Below are 21,774 nucleotides of genomic sequence, written 5' to 3'. Positions count from 1 at the left end.
ATTTGATAGATAATCATTTAGACTTGGTAAACACCATACCAATACCAATATTTTTATTTGCACATTATATCATCTAAAAATATAGTCTGTTCTGAAGTGTTTTTTTAATTACTCCAGTTTACCAATCAACTAATTGCACAACACGCAGCTGGTATGATATATTACGATGGAGAGAAGACGGATTATAGTCAAGTTATGTCATTTCCTGGGTGAAATGTACTTTATGTGATTGTACAACATTCCGTAACGCCATATCATACTTAATCCAGCTTTGACCTGGGGCTGGATTTTGCTGCAACCGATTCCCAAAACGTTTGTAGAGCTAAGCCTTTCATATCCGATTACTTAGAGTAAACCCGCAAAAATTGCTGCACCGTGTCCCGAGCTCAGGGAATCTGTAAGTCTGCAAACAATGCCCCGGACTTCTCTTTGATGCGATCTTTCTTTCTTGTTCTTTTTCTTCTGTTTCTTTTGGCACAGTCATGACAGTACACGAAATCGCTTATGGTTGTCACCACGCGGCTGTTAAGCTACAAACAAAAGAGAGATACAACTTTCCTTGTCGAAATAATGAGCGAGCGCGATTCTGATGCAGCCCGATAATTTGCGTGAGTTTTTTTCTCGCAGAGTCACACTGTGTGTTTGTGCATGTGTGTGTGGTGTTGTATTATTGTGTGGTGTGTGTGTGTGTGTTGTGTGCGCGCAGCGAACGGTTCGCCGCATTATATTCACGGCACACTTCGCGGCGCTCGACAGAAAGAAAAAGTGCTATCCACACTTTTAGCCGGTGGTTGCAGCCACAGATAGCAGAGCGCAGTGCTCACAGATTATAAACGTTGGCTGTTCTATTTGTGAAGCATTTGGTAGGTGCTTTCTTGGTTAACTTGAGTCAATTTCGGATGATACAGGAATAAGAATATTCAAAGAAGATGAGAACGATCTACCACTGAGGAGAGAGGGTGAAACAGATCTTTCCCTTTTTTTTGTATGCGGACGCCACCGCTTTCAACCAACGTTACTGTGCGCCAAGGATCTCACATCTTCTGGATTTCCGCTGAAACCTAACATGAGGGTCAGATGACGTCGGGAATAAACACTTTTCAAGGATTTTCGGTAGTCCACTTCCACTTTTCTCAGCGATCAGACACAAATACAACTTTACTCTGATTTCTGAGGAGTTTACGTTTTCCACGCGGAGTCTTCTCCGTGAAGACGAGGAGAGGAGGGGTACTGAAGCGGTCGCTGTACCGGGGAGCTTCGGCGGCAGAGGCACACTATGAAGGACACCAGTCAGCCAATAATCATGCATTCCCCCGACGCAGATGTGGTTGGGAGATACAGGGGCGACAAGCCCGAGAAGACCAGACAACAGGTTGGTTTCCTCTTTTCTCCTAGCTGCTCCTTCTCCAATTCATTCCATTCCATATGGTAAGGATACTTTGCGATTTCGCACTTCATGTATCACGCTGCCAAAAGAAAGTTCTTAATGTCATTGACGATTACGTTAATAGGTATCACACGAACTTCGCCTCGTCGGTCGGCTGCAGGCATGGTTTTATGTGAAAGCTCACTAAAATTATGGCCACTCAGCATACCAGAACGATGATCTGTCAGCTTTCCACAATCTCGCTTGTCACAATTGTAGTTGCTCTATTTGAAACTGCTACCAGAACCAATTTTCTTGTCAGATAATGATAATGCATAGGGAATCACAATCTTCAAGCCACTGGCTTTTTCGTGGTTTCCTCGACATTTGACTATTGTACAAAATAATGGCTGTATTGCTCTTATGAATTCAATGAATTGAATTGAATTGAATGGAATATCGTCATGGAACGTTAGTGCCTATGTGCCAAGGCGCAGCGTCCATGTTAGACCGTTGCTACAGTTCTAGGACTGAATCGCTAATGAATTACATCATACATTGTTTTACGTGTGTGCGTGAAGTGGTTAATCATAGTTTAATGTCTACATCTAGACTAGATACTAGTTATTATGTCTACGATTTCCTCCCCCGCTGTTTGACAAACGATGTTGTTTTACTCCTGTAGTCGAGAATTTAAGCCTCATTTGCATCATACCTTGGAATCTGTCTGGATTAAGTTAACGACCAATGTCACAGATAACAACAATTTATTGGTCTATGATTTTGTAATGGTTCGTCCAAAACTACATCTTTAGTCTGGAAAGAATAAGGTTGTCAATGGGCTGTCACACGAAGTGAGGTAAACACGAAGAAGCAAAAATTTTCAGTCTTATACAACAAGAGGGTGGATGGTAAATTTTCAGAGGTATAGGATGTACAACTTTAAGAGAAGGTCGCAAATCTTACATCAAACGCAACATCCATCTTGTGTGTGAGAGAGCATTGTCGAACAAGATATACACTATAGTACCAAACGACTGTAAATTTCAGGAAAATTGAAAAGAGATATGTTTACATCGCCAAATCTAAGCATTGACTAGATGTATTGCCATTATTTTTTCGAGGGGTGATGGGGGGGGGGGGGGGGGATAGGGATCGGAGTATACTATCATACTTTCTTTTCTCGGGAAGGCTTATTGTAAATATCCCCCAGGCAAATTGATACCGGAGACTTCGATTTGTTTGTGTCGTCATGGGACGTCATAATTTTCGGTTATGATATCACCACCTCGCTCGGGGCGGGAGCGCTCCTGGATATTCTCCGCATGCTGTACTATTATAATCTTGACCCAGTTTGGCATAGCGTTCTTCTATCGATCTCAAGAGCTGGAATTCACCATCGTCAATCGATATAGCTGCGGAAGGTCTTTATTTTGTCGTCCAATAGTTTGCTAAACGTGTGGACCATGGTTAATGAATATTTTGTCGGGGCTGATATGGACATCAATCACTGCCTTTCAGAGAACATGGGAACGAAAATTAGATTGAAGAATTTAGGGTGGTCGCAACGGGTCAAAAGTCACTGCCGTGTATTATGTGTGCCGATTCGCTCCCCTGCGTACAGCACAGCGAGCGACAAGTTCAAAAACCCGAATACAAGCTTGCGGGCAGTGTTTAACTCACACAATGTCGAACATGCAGAATCGGCTTTTCAGGAGTGGATGAGAAAAGGACTTTTCAAAGCCGGAATTTGTTGTGGTTTGAAAGCGTTGATGGCTTGTGGGTTTGAGTCTGAAAGCAAGCATTGCTAGTGTTGCATCTGTGATTGAGACGCAGCCAGCCGTACACAGCGCTTGTCATTGTATACCCCCGCGAATGAATGGCTGGTGGATAGACCAAAGCCGATGCGTTACGATGCATTCTTATCACATGTTGCTAGCTAGCCAGGTATACATGTACTTTAAAACCAGGCGAGTCAAATACAACATGTGTATAAGTTTGTAGTGCTTGTCCCACAGAATCACCTAATGTATAACATGTACTCCACCGGAGTTAATCACTATTATACAGGAGCTTAAAAACCTCGATGCGCCGAATGGTGTTTTATCAGTTTACTTTAATTTCTCTTGAAGGGTTGACAAACACAACTGTATAAAAAATGATGGCAATGGTGAAACATTTGATAAAGGTTAGGAAAAATGAAAAGTGAAAACAAAATACCGGGACAAATCCCAGAAACTATCTAATATACACTGCAAAAAGTCCGGTGTTAAATAGTAAACACCGAGCGGGTGTTAAATTTTCGGTGCTCATTTGTGGTGTTAAATTAACACCTCCGGGTGTCATTTCCAAATTTTAAACTGTTTTTTGAAGAGTTTCTTAGTAACTGCACTTCTTGTTGATTTTTAATTTAAACAAGACGATCAAGAATTTTACATTAAGATACTAGATTTTTGAAAAAATGTGAAATAAATTTACACCAAAGTAACACCAGCTGGTGTGGTCTCTTATTGAAGCTGGACGGGTGTTAAACCACTGATATTAACGCCAACAAATATCAAATCAACACCATGTGGTGTCATTTTTGAATTAACACCAGTACAGTGTCAAAATAACACCAGGTACAGTGTCAAATTAACACCACGAAGTGTCAGGTGAACACTTTTCAACACCATCACAGTGCATTTTTAACACCTGTGGGTGTGGTCCTTTATTGAAGTTTGATCGGTGTTAGATTTAACACCCGTGGTGTTAAATCTAACACCGATGTTTTTACAGTGTATCCAGGGAAGAGAGCCTGATATAACAGTATACGCTGGGCGAGATGATCTTTAAGTTTTGTAGTACTGCGTGTTTACAAAGTGATAGAACACGATATCATTTATTCACAAATATTGTGTTCTCACTTCCCCGGGGCAATATCAACATTTATCGCCCTTTCAATTAACTGCACTGCTGTTATTAGGTCATTGTCTGGGATGGTGAAAGGGAAGCAAATTACGGACCAGCTGTCCCCTCCGGCCGGCCGCTTGGCGGATGAGTTATGATTATCATTGAGCCAAATCGGTCTTCCTCCATATAGCATGGTATACGGTGGAGGAAAAGAGGTTGATATTGGCGTAAAACAGGATTATGAGCAAACGTTATGTAGTTAAGGGAAGATTTATATTATGACCAATTGGGACTAATCAGAATCGATCAAACTGCAGGTATACACTTAGGTGCTATATAGGTGACTGGATTAGTATATACATCAGCAAATGAATTATCGGCGATGTATATCATCTTGATTAGTTTTCACCACAACACAATACTTGACGTTTTCGTGACAGAAATACGGACGATATGTCGATCTATGCCGTCTAATGTAGGCTGTTACTGGCTCAGATCATAAAAAAAAAACAACAACAGGAGTTCAAAGTTAGATCAATGACCGAAAAAAATTATCTCTAGGGTAGCCAAGCGTGCCAGCGTCGTCCCTGTATTCATCGTTGTCACTCCACGGTCTACCAACTACCGTATCGTAATGCGTTCTGCCTTATGTTCCTCTTCAGCTAAGTTCGTCTAGATTTATCTTTTTTTAACAATGTAACAATGTAAAACAGGCTGCGAAAAGAAAGGAAAAAATTTACGTTCGGACGAATTTTAAACAGTGTCAACAGACAGTGGGCACACGCTTGATCTTTTTCTTTAACAAATATACATTCGACATGCATGAGAATCATTAGATTTACAAAGGATTCTATGTGGAGATGTGACGTGGGTAAATTCGTTCCGTTGTGGTGAAAATATTTGGCAGTTGATGACCACATTCTCACGCCAAACGTGCATATTTTGGCCCCAATATTTGAGGTATGGGTCATCACATAATAAAAGGTGATAGCTGAGGGAGGTAATGGTTGACGAGGCATGATTTTATATACTGTTTATGGATTGTTAGTGAGTTTTTTTTTTCTCTGTCATATTTTTTGGTTTGGTTTTCTTCCCACAATCTAAACATGAATCGGATTCTGTGTCATTTCATGGGAAACAAAATTTAAGCACGTAAGCGAGAAACACACAACGCAATAAAGGGAGAAAATTATTGCTAAAGAGAGAAAATTATTGCTAAAGAGAGTAGGTGCTGTCCAAAGTATAATTACATGTACGGTGTGTTGCCGATACGGTGCTGATTTTCCCAGAGTTCTATAAATTGATCCTTATATTACCTATTGTATACTAGTTCTTATCATATAGATGTTTTGTAGTCCCTTTGTACCTCCCCATATACATCCATTTATTAATACAGTTGTATATCATATTAAGCACAGGCAGACGGGACTCAAATGTCTGGAAAACGTGACTATCTTTTGATTCCCACATTTGGGGTTTCTTCGTGGTTTTTGTCTTCTTCTTCATTTTGTTTGTTTGTTTATTTATTCACCGTATAAAATTAAAAAAAATAACAATGATACAATACAACTGGAATATATAACTGAAGAAAAACGGATGGATTGCCCTTCTTCATTTTCTGTCTGAATTCTCGCATGACCGGCTGCCCATTTTTTCCCCAAACATAATTATATTGAATTGCTAACGACATGCTTTTACCGCTCTCGAATTTAGGCTCCAAGTGGCGGAAACCGAATTCTGGTACATGTATGCATTATATATAATTATTCAATGATGTGGTCAATTTGGTCTCTTGCGCACACTGTGTACGCTGGAACGATCATTTGCTGTTTGATGGAACATTCGTACACCTCCCAGTGTCTCCAGACGTAAAACAACAACCTAATGTAAAATGATACTTTGTTCTGCTCGTAGTTGTTTTGCAGTAATATGAAATGCGAGAGTTTGTCCTGATTTATACTGTATAAAATGCAGATTCGGGGAAAGGATTCATATATACGCAGTGTAGTTTTATGTCCCTGCACTTATACATTGTACAAGTGTATGTTTTTTTTTTTTATCTTGACGTTATGACGAGCTGTCCGTGTGAAAAATATACAAAGTAGATTTTTGACGTGACATTTTTCACAATTACACCTAAAATTTATCTAATTCATTTGTCACATATCCGATTAATGTAAGTAAAGGATTAGGTTGACTACAATGTAGTATACTGTATGCAGTAGATTGCAATGTGAGATGCCTCATTGATTAACGATTTATCAGCAGCAGATGTATGCCCCTTTCCTTGTCCCCTTATAACTTCAGGTGACAGGGATTGAAAGGGTGTTTCATCAAACGTGTTTAATGATGTAAAAAAATGAACCGTGTTGAATAATCTCGTAATGTCATCCATGATTATGATGGAGCGCTTTTTGTCATTAGTATTTCCATTTGAAAACATTAACACTTTACAGTTTTGGCAGATATTATAACGAGTTTCAAAACATCATGTGGAATGGACACTTGAGAATTGGCGTTATTCCCCCCCCCCCCTTGTAATTTGTCATCATTAAGTGCCTTCGAGCGAGCTATCAATGCGATGTCTTATACATCACGTGCATTAATCTTTGCCCGTTTCCATGGCGATATCAGAATTCTTCCACCGGGCAACCTTATGACATTTCGGATTGGTGGGCTGGCTGGCGAGCGAGTGTACACATACGGTAACTCCACACTGCGCATACGTTTATTCTTGCTGCTCGAGCATGATTTTCGGATGAATATTACCTCCTGGGATGAATTGTCTGTGTCATGTTTTACCCTCTGTGGGTTAATATCGACTTCATCTTCTTCTTCTTTTTCTTTTTCTTCTTCTCCTTCTTCTTCTTCTCCTCCTCCTCATCTTCCTCCTCTTCCTCCTCCTCCTTCTTCTTCATGGAGAGTAAATGCGAAGTGAATCAAAAGTTGAAAGTTTTGTATTCACTCCATAAATAGCAAAAGAAAAAAATAAGCATACTGGAGTAATTATGGTTCGGATAGGTCTTTTATTATTATAATTTTTTTTTCTAATTGGCTGCGTAAAAGTAATCCCATACCATGTGCGCCAACAAAGACTTGTTACTTCCAAATTACGTGTACCACTGAGCATGAAAATTGATCCAGGAAAAAACGCTTCGAAAATTTGTGTATGTGTCGTGTGCAAGAAATATAAGACACTTAATATAGAAATTTGATATAACAAACACCGATTATATCGTAAAGACGTCTATAATTCTAAAATAGTGTGAAAGACAAACGAATAAGCGCGTGGTATATACACACATGCATATATATATATATATATATATATATATATACATTGTATGTAATATAAGTTATATTTTTGTGTGTATGTGTGTGTGAGACTGAATTTTTCACAGAACGACAGACCCTGCCAAATTTTCGAACTTTGAACACTAATTTCAATTTAAAACGAAGTGACATGGAAACGTTTGGCCTATGTTATAGGATATAGTTATAGAATAAAAAATGTTGCATTTATATTTCGTAATATTTTCTTTTTATACCGAAATGTGATCGCATTTCTTCGTGAATGATAAAACCATTGTGTCGTATAGTGCAATGAATACACAGTTGTTATATTGCGTTTGCACTATTTGTGTGGTACGACGTTTTCGTTTTTTTCTTTTCACATAAGTCATGTTCATTTTGGAAGCATACGCTTTATATGTTAATGCGTTGTTCCATGCAGAAAGAGCTGCAGTCGAACATCCGAAAGGTTAATACATTCACTCGATGTGCAAGTCCTGTTTAGTTTGTAGTCGAAAAGAAGGTTCCGTTGCACTTTTCGTCTCCCTGTGATGGATGTTCTTCGCTGTGTGCAAACCACTCTGTATTGTTTCGTCGGAACGGCGTAGTTAATTTGGGGGGTATTTTCAACAACCCGCGCGGGCGTCATATTTGAAAAACGGGCAATAGATCAAGCTTTCCATTCTCGTCTGCCGGGCCCGGAACAGATCAAATATTTACCGTCTGAAAGTTGTTATGTGTGTATATAGAGAGGATGTACACATTTCCACCACACTATAGAGTAAAGCCGTGTGTCTGTGTGTGTGTGTTTTTTTTTTCTTGCTTCTTAGCTTTGTCATGACTATTCCATTGTCATTTTCTTTTCTTTCGCGATGGCGTCCTTGTCATTTCCTCCGCAAGTGACATCGCTGAGTACACGGTTAACAAGCTCAATTATGTTCCATTTCTGGGCTATTATCCCCGCTACATACCTCGCGATCAAGCGATTACGAAATAAGGAACGAGTTAACGATCGGCAAACGAAAACTTAGTCTCGTTCGGAGACCCCGCGCGTGTTCGTTCATACTTATCATCATCCCGCCGCCGGTCTCGATTCTCATAATATGCATGTATGCAGGACATTTATGGCCAAATTAAAGTCATGCATTCGACCCGATGACAGTGGGAAATGTAAATATCAACAGTGTCCTGCTTACCACCCCCCCCCCCGGACATCCGACTTAATACATTAGCCTAAATCCAAGGGTGGGACATACAGCACACAAAGTATAGCTTCAGAGTGGGTTGACGTTCGTGAACAATACATGTACCCCCAAAGTGGAGTGACCATTACCTTCACACATTTTATTCCAAAGAATGTTCCCTCGAGCAAGGGACAAGGTTTGGCCTTCCGGACAAGTAGCTGGTAGATTCCACATCCAATGTGTCGATTACAGGAATGTAGGTCCCAACAATGACACTGAATACAATACCTCAGCCATTGTCGAACGAATCAGAATCTCTTTCGAAAATGCCCCCAGGTAATCTCATCTGTTACGAGGCTTGGTATCGGAGCCTACGGTGTTAGTTTTAGCCGGTCAAGTGAAACGTACTTTTCAGAATGGATTCTTTTCCCTTTCTTGTAGAGGAAAGCGATAGTATCGATTGTCTGTCCCGCTGGGAGCTGTATTCTTTTCTTTGTTGTTTACTTTCAAAGAGTATCTATTGCACCCCGCGAGGACTTTCATTCATTGTTTTTCCTTTCACTCTCGCGCTGGTGAAATAAAAGTCCCTTTATTTACATTATCATTGTCTTGAATTCCTCGTTCTGTCGCAACACTGGCAACTTGTTGTTTGTAACTTGGCCTAATAGCTAATAAAACTTATTTACATTTTGTCGTCTTCGGGTTACTAGGATGTTATGCTGGCTTACAACCAGTTAATCGGGCACAAAATACCCGATTGTAACTCTCTGAACAATACTGCAAAGAGGTAACTTAATCGTCGGGCGGGATTACAACATGTTACACCGATTTCCTCGATCTCTGTATAAGCGAGCTGATCGATATTTTGTTGAAATTCGTGAGATCGTTTGCTGACACAAAACGAGTGGTAGTTAAACTCATGATGTTACATCGTATGAAGAGTCCATACCAGGTGGGATGGTAGCATGAATTTCGCAATAGAGAATCTAATTAGGATAAAACCGAATAAGTTCAAGATATATATGACTGCTCTGTTACACCATTTTCCGAAGTGGCCTCCGTTTAAGACCGGGGGGGGGGGGGGGGGGGGGGCATTTCATGAAACATTTTGTCCGACATAGTTGTCGGACCAATTTGCTCTCAGCCAGTCAGACGCAAGGATTTCGATAGCTTGTAACAGTTTGTCAGAAAAATATCCGACCAAAACGCTTCGTGAAATGCCCCCCTGATAATTGAACTTGAAGCAAAGTTGATAAATGTGAACTTGTCGTCAAAAATTCGAAACAAAATATGCACTTCGGAAATGTTCGTGCGACATCGTCGTGCGATGTATAGGTGTGTGACCGGATATTACTGCAGACAAACTGAAATCGTGTGTGTGTGTGTGTGTGTGTGTGTGGCTGAGGTGTGTTGACTTTCACTCCGAATTCAAGCACTCTGACTTTACTGTCATAATTTCAGAGGGTTTCCGCACCTTACATATTGGATGGGAAACACACAGATACGAGTAAGTTCTCATCTTGAGTAGATCATCGCTACCTACGAACTCTCGGATTCGTTACCATGGTATAGGATTGTTTGCGTCGTCTGGTTTTAGCATGCATGACAAAGTGGTAAATGGGGGAGGGATCTCTATTTGTGTTTTGGGTCAAGCATCTTCATGACACAATATGAGAGCTTGTGGAAGACACAAATAACACAAGACTCATCAATATGAATAGCAAGCTAAGACTTCTCATGATTCTAAATACATGTGCTTGTTCATAGACCATAATCACCGATAATGTAGTCTGATTATGCCTTTTTATATGTTCATTTCGAACTATTATTCACCCAACAATGACACAATTTACAAAAGAACACACAGCAGTCCCTTCCATATTTCTCTGATATACATAGTTTGATAAGAAGCGGGATAATGACGTTGCGCTTTAGTTAAAGTTGTGACGTACGAACACAGGGAGGATGGAACTTTCTGCCGCTTCGCACGAGTTGAGACATTCTTCTTGCGCCGAGAACCGTCAAGTCCCCGTAATAAGGACATCAAAGACAGCTAATAAACGTCCGCGTCAAGTCAAGTGCCAACAGCATCCCATAACAATGGGACAGCGGAGTCCATAGCAGCTGAAAAGCCCGGCAAATCCGATCATCAATCCATACAGCCGTGGCAGGAGGGCATGGCGTGAGCGCTGATTAGCCGCGGTGCGTCCTCGTTCATTAGCGGCAAATGATCGCCGGACAGCAAAGTTCATTGACACGCCAAAGGGTCGCCGGAAAACTCACCATAAGGGCCATAATCATGGGTCATGATGGCCTTATCGATCGATAAACGCGATTACAGAGGATAACATTCAGTTGAGGTCCAGTGGCTGGAACGGCCGCAACCTTTTTAGCAAGGGCAAATCCAACTTCATGTTTTGCCATTTAAGGGCTGGGTGAAATCCGGCTTAGTGATCAACGCTGTGCTCACGTCAGACACTCTATTGTAAAAAAGAAAAAAGAAAAAAAAAGAAGCGACAACAGAACTTCGTGGTTTAGTGGTTACTGCTGTAGATTCTTTAAATAGGAGAGCCCAAGTTCGCGTCCTGGCTCTGTTTGTAAATCCGTGGACAAGATGTTCAATCACGACCCTCTTCACTCAGGATACCTCGCAGTGCTGGGGTAATACGAGGAAGAACCACGAGACCCTTCCATAGGTCAGTGCTTGTTCAGAACCCCGCCACCCTTACTTAACCATTTCTGTGCCAGGGACGTTGGACAGTGTGTATCATGCTATGATGTTTTCTACGCCAATCAACACTCAAAGCAAACAAAGGGTTATAGAAAACATCTACTTAACATCTTTTTATGCGTACTGTAGAAGCAATATAATACGCGGTGGTGGTAGTTTAATATAGTAACTATATTGAATGGCCTCAGATTTAGTGCCAACATAATTTAGAAAAAGCAAAATAAAAAACAAACCTTGAAGCAATTACGCTATTGTAGCTATTACTGTAGATGTTTTTTTTTTTACAGCAACACTATTAGATAGTATTTTAATACTATGATAGCAGCCTTATGTCCCCCCCCCCCACTACAACAGCAGTTCTCGTGTAGAAAATTTATTTGACTTGATATTTCCAGCATGTCTGGATAATCAATGCTGTATCTTATAAATCCGTTTCCGTTGTAATCCAGTGATTTTCAGTTTACATCATCATGCATTCAAATAACAGTCAATGTGCTTGGGTTTGATAGGGTAACTCCTCTCAATGTTTATTACGGCTTAGCATAGCGCTAGCTGTCATGGTCAAGATGTACATGTACGTTGCACCTTCCCCATTGGCCTGCAAAATGTTTGGGTCATTGCTCTCAGGGGCGTGGTGGATTGGGGTCATCGATTGACCGTCCATCTTGAGTCAAGAGGCGCTTACTTCCATTGTCCACTTATCCCTGTGTCCAGTGGTCACTCTTCTCCACGGGGCGTTGGTCGAAGTGGCTGCTGACCATTGAAGAGGGCTAATTATTTTGATTTTTTTTTTAGTGTATATGCATGTTCATGCCTATACACGCAAGAGATGGTGATTTTGAAGCTGAAGCTTGTTCAAGTACAGTATCATTTTGACGCCAGCGAGAACAACAATCGTACACCTCCAATTTTTGCCAAGTTTTGATATCGTTTTGAAAATTTTCACTTAGTTGCGACGCTACGCTCGACTATTTGGGGTTTTTCCAAACAGAATCAGTGAAAAAAAAAAAGCAGGTTTGGCGACGGTTGCCCTTTCATTGTGATACCAACCGGTGTCGGATTGGAGATTTATTGTCAGGAATAGTATTGGACATGAATTTGTTTCCCTTTCTATGTTTCTCTTTTTTTTTCTGAGATTATCATCTGACTTTCGAACTCAGTTTTTCGTCATTTTTTTTTTTTGTTCTAATGCATTTATACCCCAGTTTCAAATCCTAATATGTATATCTAACTAATCATTACTCTGAGATTATTCAGCCAAGAATGACGTTATGTTTTACACTTTTATGGCGGAAACTTTTTATCATATTTTGTGTGTGCAAGATGAATGGAAAATTGTGAGGTGATTTCATCATCAGCCCTTTCATATGCATATTCATATAAAGTGCTCGAGAACTGCTTTGGAAAAATTAGCACAAATTCATAATTGCGTATCTGCGTTAGTTTTTTTTTTAATCAAACTTTTACTGTCGTGCTTGTAAAATTGTCCTCTTTCTTTTCAGAATAACTTGTATGTGGCCCGGAATTCCCCTATAAGTGTTTATAATAATAATGGTGTTAACATGGCGCTGTAAAATTAACTAACAAACAAATACAAAATAAAATTGATAGGCAGAAAATGTTCGATCTATCAATAGCCAACTGATGTCCGTCATCGATGTAACACAGAACTTGGTTCCTGCATTCACGAACTAATGAGTCTGATCAAATTCCAGGGGAGCATTTCATGAAGCATTTTGTCCGACAAAGTTGTCAGAAAAATTTGCCCCCAGCCAATGACATGCAAGGATTTCGATAGCTTGTAACAGTTTGTCAGAAAAATATCCGACCAAACTGCTTCATGAAATGCCCCCTGGGCGAACTAACAGACATTGAAATTACAGCGCTTAATTTAAGATGCAGGTTTGTGCGCAGTGGGCAGGCAAGCTATTGACAAGTTTATACTAGCAACATGGCGGGCAATCGTCTCTTCTTCACGCGAGGATTAAAATGCCTGCGACGGTCCAGTGGTGTGTGAAATCCCCATCCCAAAAATAAAAGAAAGAAAGAAGGAGAGAAAAAAGAACCAGAATGGTGAGGATTCCTTACTGGTTCCATACGGCCACTATATCACTCTCACTCATTTTGCCCATTGAAACGTACCGACGGGCACTTGTCGGTCGACAAAACCGTATAATTGTGACTTTTCCCCCTGGGGTTGCCGAGTTTGTTTTCAGTATTGTGTCTTTGTACCTCGTGACACCATATGAACCCTGGTGTCACCATTCCGTTCAATTTCTGCTCCCTCATCACGTGATACATCCATTCTCTCCTTTTTATTTTTATTTTTTCATACCGTTCCATGCGTCCTTGTCCGATCGGTATGGCAACTACCATCATAATCATTGTATTGAACCCTTAAAACACTTTTACTGCCCTGTTGTTCAAGTTTGTAGATGTAGTAAAATAGTTAATGTACTTCACGGAGGGGGGGGGGGGGGGGCGATTTTCCCCAACATTGCAGGTATGTCTGTCACCACTGTCATCCTTGCCATCCAGGGCTGCGTTCGTGTACTCGTGATCTGTTGAAAGCGTGCCCGCGCTGTAAAGCTACGTATACAATTTCTCCTCGTAATAAAAAGAGAGAAGGGTGGGGGGGGGGGGGGTGAGAAAGAGAATATCAAATGTTTCCAGTGAGTCCCAGGGTTCAAAATTTATCGTGTGCGCAGTTATTCTTCGATCATCATCATCCTCTTCCTCCTCCTCCTCATCATCATCATCATCATCGTCATCATCATCATCATCATCATCATCATCATCATCATCATCATCATGAAAAAAGCAGCAGTGGTGACATCTTCTCTTTGACGCAAAACACCCTCTTCCTATTCCCCAACGGCAATGATAAAAGAAAAAAAAAACTTTCCCTCGGAAACGTAGTCTTGAAAGGTCCTCCTATATATTTGCCCTGACTCATCGCAGCATGTTGCTATGACAACCAATGGTCGCTGACACCTTTCCTCTGGGCTAGACGAGTGTAAGATGCAAACATCTCGTGGACCCAAGCGACTTTGATGTACACAGTAACTGCAACCGAGTAGAGAGGAAATTTTGCGGCAGAGCCTTTCATTATCACGTTTACTCCCTCCCCCCCCCCCTTCCCTCTGTGTGTATATGTGTCTGTGTGTTTGTGTATGTGATCTACCTTATGAGAACATTACAATGATTTGTTGTTTTCGCTGAAGAAAAAAATTGTATGGCAAATACTCCATTATTCCGAAAAAAAACTTATTTGACGCGTAGACAATACGAAAACAGAAGAAATGTGTTCACGTTGTACCTTTGAACCCAAACTTAGTTTGTGGAAGATGAAAGAATGCACCCACTTCCGTTTCAGATGTCATTTTTCTGACAAGATAAGACATAAAATCTCAACGTTCAGAAGATCACGATGTTAAGTATATACATACAATATCGTATGATTACAAAGACGTGGTGATGTCTCTCATATAGATAAATCGATGTGATATTATTGTCACATTTTGGCTTACTTTAGAGAATTGCTATATTAACCATCACGAAAGAACTAAAAGACAATTCATTGGGAGATAAAGGTATATGTCTATAATGTGAAAACGCGAAGACCTACGCATGGTACATACATGGTTAGAATGATAAGTTAGGTCCTGTAGTGCTCTTACAAATTATGATTATGGTACACCCTGAACACTACACCGAGAAGACAAAGTTGCTCTTCGGGTTCCGTCCAGTCAGTCCAACACAACAGAGATATCTTACACGAAGTCTGATCAACCTTGATCGAATGTTAGCCCTTGGATTTTACGTAATCGTTTTGACCTAGACTCACTAAACGCCTTAAGCTTTGGCCTTAAAAGACGTTTCTTGTTTCTTGAGTCACGCTCCATGACAATAGCATTAGCTAAACGCTCTCGCTCGATGAGTCAAGGACTTTGTTAACCCAAACAATTTGCAAACTTTGAAAAAGAATTGTGTGACGAATTTAATCTTTGTTAGATCATGTCCTTCGCTTGCGCATCCTGCTTGAGAAGGATTATAAACAACAGTGACCAACACAAAGCAATTACAACGGCGTGGAAGACGCCCGACTCTGGAAGTATAGCAAAATAGTGAAATGATATAATGGGGAGCAACCACACCCCCATAACAAAGTAGTATAAAGTCCCACATGTTTGGCAACATTCTGATGCTAGGAACGAGCACATCTGCAAATTTGAGGAGGTGGCGACGTCTAGTTTATGTGTGTGTCACTGCGCCCAACAGAATCAATTTTCGGCGAGAATAATGTGAAATTTATATATCAACCTTTTTTATATTCGGTTCTGATGAAACGTCCACCACGATTTTCGCCTGATTTTACACTCTTCTTCTTTCTTCATAATATTATCGAAGCTAACTTTAATTAATGTGCAGTTGTACTTTAAGCGTCTCACGAAAGGTCTTGATGGAGATTATGTAACTATAATTATTCATTTGTCTCTCAGTATCCAAAGCAACGTCACTTCTGAGATGTTTTCATGAATCAATGGATCATTTTGATTTTCATCGCAGGTCTGAGTATAGGCTCAAGCATAGCTTTCATTTTTCACGATTCTCAGACAATGACGAATTCTTGTCACTTTATTCTTAAAGACAACTAATGTACAAAATGGAGCACCGTATCACAGCGAAACCATACTGGATTGAATGCAATTGTCATTATCTTTCAGTTCTGTTAATGTAATTCACTAACCGAAGTGAAATAATGACACTAACACTGATAGACGTGAACTAATGATACAATCATAACATAAAGACGCATAATTTTATTCTATTCAGTAATACTAACATGAACTTGGTGTGGAAATCCACTTAATGGTGGTGTTTGACATTCGCCGTATTCGTCATCAAAGTATTGAGTGTAGTTTATCATCACTCAGCACGCCGTACTCTGTTTACTAAGTTTTGTTGTACCCGCATAAAAACTTAATTCTCCTAATCAAAGTTTATGAAGCGTTTTATCCGCAATGACGTTCTAAAACAATAGCTTTCTGAGAAGAGTGCACGCGTTGCCCTAATCACGTGTATCCTCGCTCATGAGAACTTCAATGTTACTGACGTATTCAGGATTGTACAGTGTACTACAACTGCTAACTGCAATGTCACTGCCGAACAAAAGGGTTCCTTTCACAAGAGAGATCAGTACAGATCAGTGTTCGTTTTCATGTAGCATGTCGTCTGCCAGGTTGACTGAGACAAATGCTTTTGTTACTGTGGTTTCCACAATTCTAAAGGACAAAGAGCATGCAGTAGATTCTTTCATGCACTTGTATAAAGCATGAGAAACCAAACTATCAGCTCTGTGACAAGGGTGGGTGTCGCCGCTAGTTGGCGCTCTTTAGTCCAAGCGAAAACCGCAAGATGACGCTGGGCCGTGTGGTCGTCGGATGCGTCGACAGAGATCGCGCCTGGTTTTACTTACAACACCAGGGTCCCGTTGTATCAAAAGATATAATAGATTCTAAATTTCCTCAACACACAGGCCGCCATAGACTTATGATTGAAATCAACTATATAATCAATTTTAACCCTTCATAAAACAGGGCCCAGGTACTTCAGAATAGCAGCAGAACTAGATGCTCGATATTCTTGCGCGATATCGAGTCGGCTACTCCCAGACTATGTTTTCGTGAAGTATCACCAGCACGTGTGAATACCTCTTTACAGGGGTCAACCAGTGAGATGGGAACCTTGAACCTTGAACCTTGATGAGATGATCCTTGAAGCAGCTCTTTCCGAACTAAAGTGGGATGGGATGCGCTGTGATAGTAGGTGATGGTGCAGTTGTAGCAGATTTACAATGAAAATAGTGACGTGCACACTAAAAACTCTGTAAGATTTACAGCAACATAGAACCCACAGGAGGTTTCAGCCCTCTGATGACAGGAAGGGCCGCCTCTTGGAAGGCAGGTACTGTGGGGGCAGTATTAAACTGCCATGGTTGGCAACTGGTCCCAGATGCGAGTGGTTCGGGGATAAAATGAGAATTTATTAGAATCATGCTACGGGGATGGTGAGCTTGAGTACATGATCTCTTCTGCTGATGTATGGATCTTGGGTTATGAAGTGAGGAAGATAATTATTGATCAGCATGAAAACGAGTGCACCACTTTCGCCATGAATTTAGATATCTGGTTATAACAGTTTATTTCAGACATGTTCAACCTTATCTGAGGCCGCATCACGGTTACTGGATTCTCTATCACACTGCGAAGCTGGGCTGCAATCATTTTGAATCAGACCAAACAAGTAACTATCTAATCGTCTTTGATGGCGTTGTGAGTTCTGGGTTGGCAAAATATAGTCCGTTAGTCTCTGTCTACTGTCGTGAACGAAAAGTTTTGTATTTGTTGTCGATATTTTATCTGTAGTATCAAGTTGCCATAGAAACAGTCAGGAGTAAAGAAACAAAACAACAAGCAAACATGTTTCTTATTGTAATTTGAATTTAGGTTTTCAGTCCAGAGGGAAATTGCGTTCTTGTTGTCGTCCAATCACCTTTTTTTTTTCTTGATTGGAGAAGTAAAATGAATCCAAACCCAAACTCAACATTTCCTCGGCAACACTGATTTTAAGAATCCTGCTCGACGATTTGCTGTAAATTATCTAAATATCATGAGAGCATGCCTTTCCAGTATCTCATTTATAGCACAATGAAATATCATATTCGCGTATCCTTTAGCATAATATCATTATGCACTATTAAACTATTATGAGCGCAGCCTCGCTTACATCTACTGTACCTCGCTTACATCTAATGCAATCGGCAACTTAGCAGAGCCGTGTTCCTGGCCCTGTGCGACAAATTTCATTGCATGGCATTCGAAAGGATCACTGCTTCTTGCATGACAATCATAACAATGGTTCTTGTCATCCCGTCAAGGTTTACGCAGACGACAGGGACGGGATCCGTGAAATTGAATCGGTCCATGCTGGTATTGCACCAGGAAAGTTCGCAGCGGGGCTCTCGATGACAGACATCAATATTTTGCCTTAAAAGACCGTACTAAAATCGTCGTTGAAAAACTTCACGTGCGTGAAATGCGAGCTGAAGTAAAATCACTGGCAAAATCGGCCAGACGCTGGGGACACACCGCGCTAGAAGTGTAATACCACAGCTTTGACCAAGGAGTTGTGTCTGATATCTCCTTGGTAATACATTTCCGTCACCTTTTTGTGCGATAAGCTGTACAATTAGTAATCTTATTCAGGGCTCAGGTCCTCCAGTGAGTCTGAAAGAGCGCCCTCATGTGACCTGAAGTTACGTAACATCCCGATAAAGTAGCCGACACTGTATAACTACAGTATGTCATCTCTCCCCATTGATCCCTGCGCTGTAGAAATCAGTGATAATTCCTGCACAGAGGCGTAAGGTAATATTTAAAAAAGAACAAAACAAAACAAAACAAGACACGAATGTTTTGCATGCGAAAGATTCAGAGTTTTGCCCATCCCGTTTTCGAGTCGTATTTAATATGCTTCAGTCCTGAAATTTCAAAGGCAAATTTAAAGCTCACATTCCTCGTCAGATGTATAAGAAACGGATAACGTTTCGAAAAGATTAAAAAAACATGTAATGTTTGAGTATCTACTTTGTAAATAAAGAATTATTAAAATACATAATAGCCATTTTGTTAAACCTATTTCTAAAAGGTATTCTCGATTCTCTGTTTACGTGGTCTTTTATAAACTCGTCCTTAGCAACCAAGAGCTGCCCAGCTCTTGGTCACTGAATTAATTGTAGCAATCTGGGAGGGAGATGGCAAGGATTAATGGAGTGTGGTCAAATTCATACGCTGCGTAGTATTCTGGGTTACGAGTGTTTAAAGTTCCGTTATCACGACGTGTGAGACGTATATGACTTTTATTACCTACTGGTAGTCGAGCATCGGGCTGGCGTCAAAGGTGTTTATCACAGAAGGTCCCGCACTATTTGCATCCTTGTTGGGGTCAACTTTGTTTCAGTGGTGACATCTGATATCCGAAATCAGTCGTCCTGTTTGTTTGTTTTTTCCTCCCCTTTCTTAGCGAACTTTCAAAAGGACTGGTTGTTCCTAGTATGCGACATGAAAGCCCCACTTTCTTCCCCATTGTTTTCTTTCATTTTGTTTCTTTCTTTTCCCTTGTTGTACAGCAGGTAACATAAAACCAAAGCGATCTACTGGAGTATAAGGAAACTGGTGTCATAAAACCTATAGAACAAACTGTGATTCCGGGACTTGTACACTGCGTTACAAATGCCACGTGCTGGTCTGGCTCGTGGCCAGTGCCATATATTTATGAGCATCATCGCGTTTGACTTTCTCCCAGTAGACATGACCCTACCCGTTTTTTTCTGTATATAAATATGTTGTGTCTCTACAGAAGCGTCTTCTTTTCCTCGCGAGCAATTATAAACTGGTGCTTCACTCCGCGTCTCGACGTCGATTCGCTCGTGCCCTCTCAGCAAAATATTTACAACTTCTAACGTCATTTTTGTTCTCTAATTGCAACAGTTCTATCATTTACGTGAGATATGGATTCAGGTAAGAGCGTGGTTCTTTCTGATTACGTGCTCGGTGGCTGCCGTGACACTTCGGGCTTTTATTTTGATGGTGTAGACCAATATCTGATCTTTTGGGAGGCATAAACACTGGTCTGGGTAATGCCTCTAGCATTTAATACCTTCGCTTACCTAGTGAGCATGCATTGATTTCATAAGAAACAATGATTAGATCGGTGCATCTAGACTTACTGTTTAATTCCGAGAACGGTTTCACGTTCGATCCTGGACGCTTCGTCATCAGCACATCTGATTTGGTGGAGGAAAAAATTACGTCGCTCTTAACTGAATACTACCTGGATAAATCAGTACCTCCATTAATTGATAATGCATTCATGCATTGCTATTCATGCACTTAGAGGTTTGGTGTTTTGGTTTTTTTTATCAGTATATTTGTATCTGTGCTAATGGCCGACATCAGTATAATTGCTGCATGATATTATACTCTTAATTTGTTTTGGTAACACAATATCATGTCAGAGATATGCTTTCTATGACATTGCCAGTCAGTGCTGATATGTCTTGTCAGCGACTTTGCAAAAAGCGTCAGTTATGTTTACGAATAATTCTGTAATTCAATTTATGTATGTATAATGTATGGGTGTGTACATGCGTTTGTGTTTGTACTTCAGTTTTCTCTCTATACGTATAGATAATTACTGCTTGCGATGATATGCGTACTCATCAGGACTGGTTCTTTGTAGTCCAGAGCACTGTAAAGAATCGGGAAGAGAGAGTCACCGGGACTGTGATTGTTACCAAAGCAAGCTCGTAGTCACAGCTAGTTTTCCTTCGCGTCCTCTTTAATCTGTTTGCGCACTGGCTTACACGTCCTGTTTTCTCGTTCTTCCCGCAAAGTCTACTTACTTTTCGTCTGTGTTATTCTTTTCGCGTTGTTCTCGTTCGTCCTCGCTGTTGCCAAAAAAGTATTCTTATTTCGCCAGGACCCGCCCTGTATATACTGCACTTTAGGCCGAGTGCGTCGTCAGGGGTTACGCGGAATGTCGGACAAACCCAACGCTCTCTTGCCGCTGATCAAAACAGACGACTTGCAAAACTTTGTGTATATCATCGTACTTAATAGCGAGCTTGAGATAATTAGAAGTCTGCTTAAAGTGATTATGACTCATACGGCTTTTGCTAGATGTGAGGAAATTGAGGACAGGGAGGGGAAGATGACTTTGTACTTGGACGAAAACAAAAACCAAAGCTAAAATAACCATAAAAGTCAAATGGAAGTGGTATGAAAAATAGAAGGAGATTTTGAAGTAAAAACTGCCGCGCGTGCGTGAGCTGCGATCTATCAATACAAAAACCAACAAGCAAACGGGCAAGTCCGAACCCTTCAAATCGATATTAAAGTGATTCCCGGATTTTAAGCCACTTCTTGGAAAGAGATACTATAGAAAGCTTTCCCGCAAGTAATCTCCTACTTTCTTCTTCTGCCATAAGTTAAATTTACTGACATTCGTTTACGCCACAGTGTTCGATATCTGGAACAATCCTTTACTACCGCCCCACGAGCCATAATTTCGAAGAATCGGCTCACCGTAATCATAAAAAATTACCCGCCCCAGTTGCCCCGCCCGCACATAATAATCGATAATCATTTCTCTTCGCCTATAACTTCATGCCATTTACTTTTATAAGCATTATAATCTATGTCATCATATTCATTGTTGTTTTCATTTTATATTACCAGGTAGTAGTA

At 40.6% G+C, this 21,774-nt stretch overlaps 1 protein-coding gene across 1 annotated transcript in view; it reads left to right on the top strand.

The window, feature by feature from the left end:
* Nucleotides 1-1,067: 1,067 nt before the first annotated feature.
* LOC139743087 (uncharacterized) overlaps nt 1,068-21,774 on the top strand; it is a 41,651-nt gene continuing 20,944 nt past the window's right edge. The window contains exon 1 of the mRNA XM_071653595.1: nt 1,068-1,372. Coding sequence (XP_071509696.1) covers nt 1,277-1,372 — 96 coding nt within the window. The 5' untranslated portion in view covers nt 1,068-1,276. The remainder of the gene's footprint in view (nt 1,373-21,774) is intronic.

Source organism: Diadema antillarum, unplaced genomic scaffold, assembly GCF_040938485.1.
Source record: "Diadema antillarum isolate AM-2024a unplaced genomic scaffold, OU_Dant_1.0 seq00001046_RagTag, whole genome shotgun sequence".
Lineage (NCBI taxonomy): Eukaryota > Metazoa > Echinodermata > Echinoidea > Diadematoida > Diadematidae > Diadema > Diadema antillarum.
This window is presented reverse-complemented; position numbering and strand designations above follow the sequence as displayed.